The following is a 12,248-nucleotide window of genomic DNA, read 5'->3' as shown; positions in this document are numbered from 1 at the left end:
TTACATTATCTGGCTTTTTCTATAATTTCACATCTTATATTTGGTTATCTGAATTGTCTAACTATCTCTCTCTCTCTCTCTCTCTCTCTCTCTCTCTCTCTCTCTCTCTCTCTCTCTCTCCCCCTCTCCCTCATATGGAAAGTGTTGATAATCCTCTCAGCCAACGGGGGTTACAGTTTTTTTACGATGATGATAATATGATTATGTTTCTCTCCAGGGCCACTGCATTACATGATCACATCCCTCAGGAGGACTCGTCTCTCGTCTCCCTTGCTCGGTGATGAATGAATCCCATCTGTGTGGCTGGGCTGTGGTAACCCTGCCTCCTGTGTGACTGTCAGCCGAGCTGCCTATCGCTGAGGAGGCTGAGGAGCTCATCCCTGAGAATCCTCCAATATGCGCAGAGATGGGCGGAGGCGCTTTTTACGCACAGCCTCTCGAGTGGCACAACTTAAAACTCCTGCGCGCTCTTCTGGCGGAGAGTGTCCGGGTCCGGGCGCACATCCAGGGTCCACATCCAGCACAAGGATTCTTTTTTTTTTAACCTTTACGCGCAGAACAAAGACCCAGGATTGTGGTTTTGTCTCTTCTCTCCACCACCTTGGCACAGGGACTGTTTCCAGATGCTTTGGATGGGATCCTCCGCTGCGATGCCTCTCCACTCACTTCTCCTCCTGTGCGTCTCTCTCGCAGGTTTCTCCCTAGCGCAGCCGGACAGCTCCGGGTTGTTTTACGCGCTGAGGTCCGACCTGTCCGAGGACGCGATCCTCGTCGCCAACAACGGAGTGCGCGTCGCTTTCGGGAGATCCGTGTTCATCGACCCCATCAACGATCTGGTGATCCAGACGCAGCCCGGGGACCGGTGCAGCATCACGGTCCTGGACAACGACCCGCTCTCCCAGAGACCCGGGCATCTGTCCCCCAAAAACTTCCTGTGTGATTTCGGTCCCAACGACGTGACGTACTCCCACTACGGCTCCAGGAGTCCGGCGATGGACCGCGTGAGGCTGCAGCTCAGGTACGACGCGCCCACGGAGACCGTTATCATCCCCTTCATGATGGAGGTGGAGGTAGTTTTTACGCAGCTGGAGTTACTCACCAAGAACATGCCTCTCACCGTGGACCACCTGAGGGGCATCAGCCACCCCATTGATAAAAAGACTCTGGAGTTCACCTATGACAGAGCATCTCATCGCTGTGAGGTGGCCTCCCTGTCCAGCGGCAGCGCTCTGCCCAGGTATGGACGACTCATCGATGGGGGGAAACTTTCCAAAATGATGGACTGTGATGACTTCACGCAGGCGGACATCCGCTACGAGCACACGTTTCAGCGCCAGTCCCCCAACCGGGACTACGTGCCCATGGTGGTGGAGCTGCACGATAAGGAGGGCAACCTGGAGAAGCAGGAGTACTTCCATCTGATGATCCGCATCAAACAAGGGGAGGAGAACACCCCCCCCAAGCCCAGCTTCGTGTCCATGATGATGATGGAGGTGAGTCAGTTTGTCATGAGCGCCCTCACCCCGGATATGCTCGCAGCAGACGATGCAGAGTCCGACCCGGATGAGCTTATCTTCAACATCACCTCCCCCTTATCGTACGAGGAGGGCTACATAGTGAGCACCGACGACAGGAACCTCCCCATCACCTCCTTCTACCAGAGGGACCTGCGGGATCTGAAGATCGCCTACAAGCCCCCGGCCCTGGACTCGGAGACGGAGAGGATTTTCCAGCTGGAGTTTGAGGTGGTGGACACGGACGGCGCCGTGTCGGACCCCTTCGCCTTCATGATCGTGGTGAAGCCCATGAACTCCTTGGCGCCCGTCGTGACACGCAACACGGGCCAGCTGCTGTACGAGGGCCAGTCCCGGGCGCTCTTCACCAGCCACAACCTGGAGATCGCCGACGAGGACGACCTGGACGCGGTCACCATCACCGTGGTGGACGGGCTGCGGCACGGAGACCTCACCGTGTTGGGCTCCCTCAGCAAGTTCTTCACCCCCGCGGATCTCACCACGGGAGTTGTGGTGTACCAGCACGACGGGAGCGACACCTACAGCGACAACATCGTCTTCAAGATGTCGGACGGGAAGAACGAGGTGGAATTCCTTTTCCCCATCACAGTCGTTCCCACCGACGACGAGCCACCGATTATAAACGCCAACACGGGCCTGGTGCTCTTCAAGAACCAGATGATGCTGATTTCTCCCCTCATGCTCAGTGCTGCTGATATTGACTCTGAGGACTCGACTATTAAGTTCACCATCGTCCCCCCCCTCTCCACAATCGGCACGGTGCTCCTCAGGCAGTCGGACGCCCCCGAGGATCCCTCGTCCTGGAAGTTCAACGCCGAAGATGAGGTGTACGAGAAGGAGGTGACAGAGTGGCTCCAGAAAGACATCACCGACGGGAAGCTGTTCTACAAGCACACAGGCCCTCACAACACAGACACCATCATGGATCAGTTTGTGTTCACAGTGCAGGATGACAACGACCCCCCTAATGAGTCCGGGGAAAATGCGTTTATGATCCGAGTGTTGCCCATCGACGACGTCCCCCCGGTGCTGTTCCCCGGGACCACCCTGCAGATGACGGTGCAGGAGTACAAGCTCACTCACTTCAGCAAAGAAGTTTTGCGCTACACCGATTTGGACTCTGAGGACCGGGACCTGAAGTACACAGTCGTCCAGCCGCCGACGGACACAGACGAAAATAACCCGGTTGTGTTCGGTTCTCTGGTTCTGACGGACAGCCCGGACACCGAGGTCACGGAGTTCACGCAGGCTCAACTCAATCATCACAAGCTGTCCTACGACCCGCCGGATGTGGAGCTCGGGATCACGGCTCACGTGGTGCAGTTCCGTTACACCGTGGAAGACACAGCCGGGAACAGCGTGGAGGGGGCGTTCACCATCTACCTGCAGCCCGTCAACAATAAACCCCCGGAGATCACAAACACCGGCTTCACTGTGTTCGAACGTGGCATGCACATCATCACGCTCGCCGAGCTGGACGCCACGGACCCGGACACAGAGAGCAAACAGATCACCTTCGCTCTCAGCCAGCTGCCCAAACACGGCCAGGTCCAGGTTGAGTTCACGGACTTAGAGAAAAAAGGGATTTTCAGACTTGAGGACGTCTCCGAGGGGAAGATATCGTACGTTCACGGCGGGGAGGAGACGGTGAGCGATGACTTTCAGCTGGACGTAAGCGACGGGTTCCATGTTGTAACCGTGACGGTGAAAGTGAATGTGAGGCCCGTGGATGATGAGACTCCCACCATCAGTCTGCCTGCGGGAACCATCGGGTCTCACATGGACGTGCTGGAAAACGGAGCCACAGAAATCACCACTAACGTCATCCAAGGCCACGATGACGACACCGATGACCTCGAGCTGACCTTTATCGTGGAGGACGCTCCACTGATGGGCGATATATTGGTTAAAGGAGTGCCTGCCACCAGGTTTACACAGGCTGACATTATTAACGGTGTGGTGGTGTACGCACACACCAGCGGGGAGATCGGCCTCGCCTCCCAGCACGACGGCTTCAATCTGACTCTCACAGACATGTCTGATGATTGGACGGTGGGGGGGAATAAGGTCAACGGGGTCCAAGTTCGAGTTACTATTCTTCCCGTTGACAGCCAGGCCCCTGAGGTCGGAGTCGGGATTCAATTTAGTGTCCTGGAAGGAGAGAAATACGCCATCGGGCCCCAGCACTTGGATGCAGACGATAATGACACTCCGACAGATGATATCCTTTGCACCATCATCGTCCAGCCGACCACTGGCTATGTGGAAAATATATCACCGGCCCCAGGCTCAGAAAAATCCAGATCAGGGACTGCTATCAGTGCTTTCACCATCAGAGATATCAGAGAGAGGAACGTCTACTATGTGCAGAGTATCCACAAAGGAGTGGAGCCGGTGGAGGACAGGTTCACGTTCAGGTGCTCGGACGGCATCAATTACTCAGAGAATCACTTCTTCCCAATAGTTATCATCCCTGCGAATGATGAGAAGCCAGAGATTTATCTGAGAGAAATAGTCGTCATGGAGGGAATGAACATCGTCATCGACACCCCGATTCTGAACGGCGCGGACGCCGATATTCCACCTGAGGAGCTGATGTTCATCATCTCCAAACCGCCCAAGCACGGCGTCATTCTGAACCAGCTCCCCACGGGCTCGGTCCTGGTGACTAATTTCACCTTAGAGCAGATTAGGGAGGCGTCAAGCATTATTTATGAGCACGATGACTCAGAGACAACAGAGGACAGCTTTGAAGTGACTCTGACCGACGGAAAGTACTCTGTGCAGAAAACTGCCGTGGTCATGATTATTGCAGTCGATGACGAGACGCCCAGGATGCTCATTAACGACGGCCTGGAGGTGGAGATCGGTGAAACTAAAGAGATCAACAACAAAGCGCTGAAGGCGACAGACTTGGACTCAGACGACAGCTCACTCGCATACATCATCCGGTTCGGGCCTGGTCAGGGTCTCCTGCAGAGGAGAACTCCCTCCGGGGCTTTGGAGAACATCACACTGGGGATGAACTTCACACAAGCTGATCTGGATGCCGGGCTCTTGATTTACACACACAACGGACAGGAGGGCATCCGAGACCTGGTCAAGTTTGACGTCACAGACGGGATGAACCCGCTAATCGACCGTTACTTCTACATCACTGTGGGCAGCATCGACATGGTGTTCCCTGATGTGGTCAGTAAAGGTGTGTCCCTGAGGGAAGGTGGCAGAGTGACCTTGACCACAGATCTTCTCAGCACCACCGACCTCAACAGCCCCGATGAGCACCTGGTCTTCACGGTGACCAGGGCCCCTGTGAGGGGCCACCTGGAGTGCACGGACACCCCCGGGATGCCCATCGTGTCTTTCACTCAGCTGCAGCTGGCCGGCAGTAAGGTCTACTACCTCCACACCTCAGACGACGAGGTGAAGATGGACAGCTTTGAGTTTGAAGTCACTGACGGCTACAATCCCATCTTCAGGACATTCAGAATCTCCATTGTGGATGTTGACAATAAGAAACCCGTCGTGACTGTGAATAGTCTGTTCGTCACCGAGGGGCAGGTTAAGCTGATTACGCCGTTTGAGCTCACGGCTGAAGACCAGGACACATCTGAGAAGATGCTGAGATTCACCGTCACCCAGCTTCCTGTTCACGGTAAACTCCTCTACAACCAGTCCACACCCGTCACCAGCTTCACAAAACAAAACCTGAACGAAAACCTCATCAGCTACAAACACGACGGCACGGAATCATCAGAGGACTCCTTCTCCTTCACTGTCACCGACGGCACGCACACTGACTTCTATGTTTTCCCCAACACTGTTTTCGAGACTCGACACCCTCAAACGATGAAGATCACCATCGTGTCGCTGGACAACGGCGTCCCTCAGATCGTGGTGAACAAAGGAGCCCCCACTTTGAAGATCTTGACCACGGGTCACCTGGGGTTCCCAATCAGCTCCAAAGTGCTGAGGGCGGAGGACAGAGACAGCAGCCCGGTGTCCCTGGTGTTCCACGTCACCACGGCGCCCAAACACGGTTACATCATCAACCTGGGACACGGGAACAACTCCATCAACACGTTCACACAAGGTGAGATCAACAGCATTGCAACATATTGACCACTGCATGAATAATAGTCAGAATCAAAATCAGAATTCTTTTATTTGCCAAGTATATTTGCACATACAGGAAATTGCCTTGGTGTCATTGGTGCACTGAACATAAAACAACAATATAAAAACAACAATATATAACAAAATAGAATGAAATAGAATAAAAATATATAACAATCAAATGACAAAAAGTAAAAAATAACAATGAAAAAACTGATTTAAAATAAGTAATCTGCCCTATTTGGGAAACATAATAATCCAAAATCATACAGCTTTTCAGAAATCTAAACTTTAGAAAAGTGTGATTAATGCAGTCTAATATATCTGATACCTTAATATGTGATGTCAGGCTCTTCAGAGTGAAAGAATCTGTAAAGTTTGATTATTTTTCTTCACACCAAGATTTTAATTTATGGGGTAATAATTATGTATATGTGTGACAAGTGCTGGCTTGGGAATTTCAATGCCCAATTTGTGGGCCTGACTCAGACGTGCCTTGCTCATCAAATCGTAATTAGCAGAACCAAAGTTAGGGGCTGATGTTTTCCGTGCAAATGTCTTGTAGATGGTTTGAGATGAATAATTTATTATTTCTCCGTCTCGGGGGGAAATGTTCACATCGGATGTTCTCCACCGCGCTGTGTTAAATGAAGCAGGACAGGAGCAGAGGATTCGTGTGAAAAGGTCAGAGCAGTCGTTCCAGTGGAGGTTCAGGTGCAGATTTGCAGATTTTTGACTGTTTCTTCAGGTTCGAGCTTCTCAAAGCCATTTATTGCAGTTTTAAAAAAAAAACATCACACTGAGCAAACTCGCCCTCCCTGAGCTATGAATTTGTAAACCTCCATGTGCATCTGTGCATGTCTGTTTATTGATACTGGAGACGGAATCAAGACAACAATGCCACTGATTGAGGTTTAAAGCGACGCAATCAATGCAGTGTTTCATATCACGCTGAGGCAATTATGCAAACAGGTTAGGAAATTCATCTGCTCATGCTACGAGCTTGGCACGAGTAAAGACGGCAGCTGAGAACACAGAGGAGAGAAAAGAGCGCTCTTCAGTCTGCGGGAGACGGACACTTCTGTCCACCGCTGTGCCGCTGCAGCCTTTGATAAAAAAAGAAAGAAAAGGAAAAGGGGACCGGGGGGCACACACACACACCGGGGTGATACTAGAGTTCAGAGAGAACAGGAGGCAGAGGGGATGGAGAGAGCAACTAAAGTAGAAGATCGAGTGGAGAGCGGGAGGGGGGGGCTGCAGGTGGCATGAGAGAAATATAAAGAATGAGGGAAGGGTCGTGAGAGAGAGAGAGAGAGAGAGAGAGAGAGAGAGAGAGAGAGAGAGAGAGAGAGAGAGAGAGAGAGAGAGAGAGAGAAATAAAGAATGAGAGAGGGGTCGAGAGAGAGAGAGAAAGAGAGAGAGAGAGAGAGAAAGAATAAGATAAGGGTCGAGAGAGAGAGAGAGAGAGAGAGAGAGAGAGAGAGAGAGAGAGAGAGAGAGAGAGAGAGAGAAATAAAGAATGAGAGAAGGGTCGAGAGAGAGAGAGAGAGAGAAATAAAGAATGAGAGAAGGGGAGAGAGAGAGAGAGAAATAAAGAATGAGAGAAGGATCGTGAGAGAAAGAGAGAAATAAAGAATGAGAGAAGGATCGTGAGAGAGAGAGAGAGAGAGAGAGAGAGAGAGAGAGAGAGAGAGAGAGAGAGAGAGAGAGAGAGAGAGAGAGAGAGAGAATAAAGAATGAGAGAAGGGTCGTGAGAGAGAGATAGAGAGAGAGAGAGAGAGAGAGAGAGAGAGAGAAAGAGAGAGAGAGAGAAATAAAGAATAAGAGAAGGGTCATGAGAGAGAGAGAGAGAGAGAGAGAGAGAGAGAGAGAGAGAGAGAGAGGGAGTGAGAGAGAGAGAGAGAGAGAGAGAGAGAGAGAGAGAGAGAGAGAGGCTCGTCAGAAGACTCACTCAGGTGAAAGAGACAATCCCTCGCTCTTTATTTACTCATCCTATTTCCAGGGCACATCCCGTGAGGCGCCTCTTTAAATATTTGATGATCAGTGTGAACCTGGTTCTCTGCCAGGTCGTCGGGTTCAAGGCTGCAACACAACTCCTGCTGTTCAACACTCCACAACGCAACTTCAATCTTCTCTGTACATGCGTTTTTGTTTCCGTGTTCGGGGGGGTGGGGGGGAAGCAGGGGAGTCGGTTAATGACAGGAAGCCAGCGAAGAGCTTCCTGTCAGTCAGTCAGGAGTCGGAGCTTTACACTTTTATGAACCTGCGTCCTGTCACATCTAATATTGACGGAGGTGTTTCGCGGAGGCCAAATCCTTTCACGCTCTTGATGATCTTTCTGCACTGTAATAGACGTTTGTGCAGAATGGGGGGGGGGGGGGGGGGAAACATGCAGACTGAGCCCTGTAATTCTGAATTCGCTGGGAAAACAGCTGTGGGAAGCCTGGGTGCCCGCGTGCGATCCTGTTCTTAACATTCCTGCCCCGGCGTCTGTCATTAGAGGTCCACTGCTACCCTGGCGGCTGTGGCTGAGGGGTAGAGCGGTCGTCCTCCAACCTGAAGGTTGGCGGTTCGATCCCCAGTCTGAACCATCTACATGCCGAAGTGTCCTTGGGCAAGATGCTGAACCCTCAATAGCCCCCAATAGAATAACAAAGTGCTGCAAGTAGATGCACTGTATGAATGTGTGGGTGAATGTGAAACTGTACTGTAAAGTGCTTTGAGTGGTCATCATCAGACTAGAAAAGCGCTATATAAATACAAATCCATTTACCATCTACCCGGCCGGGCGACTCCAACGCCCTCCTGCAGGTCTGAGCTCTGAGAAGCCGTCTCAGATACGAGGTGCTGGCCCTTTATCCTCCTGCATTACAGATGCATGACTTTCAGAACGCGTGCTCTGGTACCAACCCGCTCATGCTGAGTGCAGATAAGGAAGAGAATCAGTGTGATACTCCAGACCTGCTGATACGGCACCGGGCAGCAGGACGGCCTCCATCTTTGAACAATTATTTGACAGAGAGTGTTTTCAACAATCCAATGGTCACAGAGACTTCAAAGTGGACTTGAGGCTGCGGCCAGCATCAAACATCACATTTTATTTAATCTAAAAAGAATATCTCACATATTTACATATATTTTTTCAAACCTTTGTAAAGCACAAATGTCTTTGATGCATAAATTAAGATTTAACCTCTCGAGAAGGGGATTTTTATTTTCATCATGTGACATTGACAGTGACAGTGAAACGACTTCTGTTCAAAACGCAGAAGTCACCGACTCTCATTTGCATTCGCTCACTAATTACATCAAAATATTTGTTGTTGTTTACTCGTCTGCTCTGTTTCCCTTGGTTCCCAGTATTTATAATTTGCACAAATGTCATCCCGTGCATGTTGGTGACACACGAGCAAATAAACTGAACTCAAGATGCTTGTGTGTTGCAGCTGATGTCGACGACCTGAACATCTGCTACGTGCTGCGGAACGAAGAGAACGCCACATCCGACCTCTTCCATTTCTCTGTCGAGGACAACGGTAAGATTTTTATAAATGTTTACACCCATTGATAGGGATGGGGGGAAAAATCGATTCAGTTACAAATCGCGATTCTTGTGAATGACGATTTTAAATCGCCATGCTGCCTCCCAAATCGATTTTTAAAAAAACATATTTATTGGTTATACGGGGGGGGATATATGGGGGGAGCAACATCACCCCAGAGCATGTTGACCTGCACTTGTTTTTGCACAAGAATCTAAACATACCCAAGCACTAGCTTAGCATCGGCTACATGCAAACAACAATAGCCTACTCTTTGTTTATTTCAAAGTTTACATTTTAAGTAAACTTTTATTCATTCTATTTAATTTACCTTTTATTTATTGTTTAAAAGTAGCCTAAGTGGCAATCATTTCTTAATCTGTCAGTTTGTGTGCAGTTGACAGGGGCTATACAGTAATAGGGCACATTTTTATTTATTTTCTCTATTGGCTGCCCGGCAGTCATTAAGTTAATGTTATTATTTGAAATAAAACTGGTAAAGCTCTAAGTGAATTTTACTGTGTTGTATTGAAGGGATGATTCCAAATTGTTCCATGGTCCAGTATTTAAAAAAAATAAATAACCAAAAGAAATCCCAGGAAATCGTAATATCGAATCGCAATACTTACAGAATCGCAATACATATCGTATCGCCACCTAAGTATCGTGAAAGTATCGTATCGGGAGGTCCCTGCCGATTCCCGTCCCTACCTATTGAGCAGAAAGAGTTTTTTTAAATTATGCTTGAACGAGAAAGTGTTGTTGGATTGGAACCGGCTGAAGTTGTGTTTTTGTTTGTGGTCCCGAACCTCCTGAATCGCTGGTGTCTCGTCTCTCCGGGTGAATTTGTGAGTCTGCCTCTCTTCTGCTGTCGGGGTTTCACAGAATCACTCATCACACTCACGCTCCTGATTGTGATGGACCCGCGAGTCAACTGTCAGGCGTCGTGTTCCAGCTCATCGTGCGTTTGATTCTGGAAATCGCTCCCTGCAGATTGAACAAACAGATCAGTGATTTCTTTTTTCATTTCTGCTGCGTTCATTCATATTCATCGTGCTAAACGCCGGCCCCCCCCCTCTGTCAGCTTCGGGGAGGCTGATATTTGGTCTGACTTCATTTGATTCACGAAAAATAAAATCTGCATAGGCCAACAGAAATCCCAGCTTCTGCAACTGTAAACTACAAGTGATGCTCCGTCTTATTAGCTCAGCAGTGAACTGAGGCTTCCACTTCTGTTAAAGAGAGGAAACTCTTTCTTTCTTTCTGAGGCGCTGGGATTGACTTGTGTCATTTTCACAGTCCGTTGATTTAATGAGACGTTCTGGTTAATTTGTGAATATGGCTGCAGGATATGTCAAGCAGAGCTACTGTGTATCTGGTCCTGTCTTGATTTATTAGTCAGTGTAGTTATTAGAATGCCAACAACATGCATTTAATATACATGAAGATATACGAGACCTAGTTTAAACTGTCAGTGTTTTACCCGTTGGGCTATAGAGGGTCAGGTCAACCTTTGTATAAAGGGCATCGAGCACAGTAGGGACAGTATGACAACGTGTTTTCATCAGCAACAAATTCATCTTACTTTCCATATTTGTTGTGCACATTTTGACGTGCATTGTACCTGACATTGCAGACACAGTGACGTTAAATTTAGTCAATTCTTTCGATATTTGTGTTTTCGATTAATTTGCTTCTTATTTACTGAAGTATCAGCGTTTTACCTCTTTCACACTAAAATGAATAGTTATACAGAAGTTATTTAAACATGGGCAAACCAACTTTAAAATGGTGGTTGACCCCTTTCCCATCGCCAGTAGAGGAGTTTCCCTACCACTTGTTTGACATCACGAATGCAACAAGAACTAAATCGCTCTCACACCTCCCTGTCAAGCCAAATTAGTGCATTAACCGTAAATCACACAAATGCAAAAGACACTAAAAGAAAACGACAACAAAAACACAACCACAGTGGAAGTGAGTGACAACGGATGTTCACTGAAACGAGCAGAGTTAATTAACTGTGGCTAAATGACCCAATCGTTTGTGAAAACCCGCTTAGTAAATTGGATGCTTGTCTATTTAATTATTATTTGTACTTTTGCCTTCGTGTTGTCCGTTAATCGGCTCGTGTGATAAACGCAGAATGCAGATTGTTTCCATCTCATCGAAAGTCTCAAGAGCATCGTTGGGTTTGTTCAAGATGGAGTAGCTGAAGAAGAAAAACCTGAATGTTCTAATTCTGAATAGAAATGATTGTTAATGACATAGTTACATTTCGAGGCGTTTACCAAAGCTGCAATCAAATTCAAACTGTGAAAATGACTTGAGTATTTAAATCGGTGGGCGGCCGAATGAAACGAGAGGGGAAACACAAACGCACAACATGTGGTGTTGTGCGTAGCGTGCAAAGACCAGAGGAATGGTTTTATGTTTGGTCCTGGGCGGCCACCGTAGCCAATCGAAATAACAGTCATTCTTTAAAGAAGGGTTTGTAAGTTATGAAATAAACAAACGTGACATGAAATGACATGAAAATCTGTACAAATATTCAGATTTCATTTTCAAAAATGACCCAAACAAATGCTTTGATAAAACCTTCAGGTTGTGGTTTAACTTCGACCTCAGAGCTCCACCGTCACACAACAGATTTACATGTTTACATCCTGTCGACCTCTGTTCTATTTTTCTCTCTCTGCCGTCGCTGAGGTAGAAATTACAGGTTAATTCAATTTTCTCTGCCACAATCTTTCAATACATGAACAGATGTGCAGGTAGTTTTTTTAATCCTGGAAAATATGTAGTCACACCAACTACGCAGACATTTGTGGCACTTGATCCTCGATGAAATGCACAGTGAAAATAAAAGGTGCTCAGGAGGCAGAGAGGTTCATCCACCAACCAGAAGGTCGGTGGTTCGATAGCCGACCTCCTGGTTAGTGGCTGTCCTTGGGCAACATACAGAACCCATGACTGCTGCTCCTGCACCGTGTGAATGGCGTGTTGTTGTAAGAGAGCTGCATAGAGATGGGTTGTACGAATGGGTGGATGTGAC

At 48.5% G+C, this 12,248-nt stretch overlaps 1 protein-coding gene across 2 annotated transcripts in view; it reads left to right on the top strand.

Annotated features, from left to right (window-relative positions):
• The first annotated feature begins 632 nt into the window (after window positions 1-632).
• The window catches only part of LOC133019657 (FRAS1-related extracellular matrix protein 2-like), a 64,464-nt gene continuing 52,848 nt past the window's right edge, over window positions 633-12,248 (top strand). Inside the window, exons 1-2 of one of the 2 annotated variants that reach the window (XM_061086213.1) lie at window positions 633-5,628; window positions 9,098-9,187. In XM_061086213.1, the coding sequence (XP_060942196.1) occupies window positions 633-5,628; window positions 9,098-9,187 (5,086 nt within the window). The remainder of the gene's footprint in view (window positions 5,629-9,097; window positions 9,188-12,248) is intronic. The other variant, XM_061086212.1, reaches the window with a different exon arrangement.

This window comes from Limanda limanda, chromosome 14 (genome assembly GCF_963576545.1).
Source record: "Limanda limanda chromosome 14, fLimLim1.1, whole genome shotgun sequence".
NCBI lineage: Eukaryota > Metazoa > Chordata > Actinopteri > Pleuronectiformes > Pleuronectidae > Limanda > Limanda limanda.
Note: the sequence above shows the minus strand (reverse complement) of the source record. Positions and strands in the feature narration are given on the sequence as shown.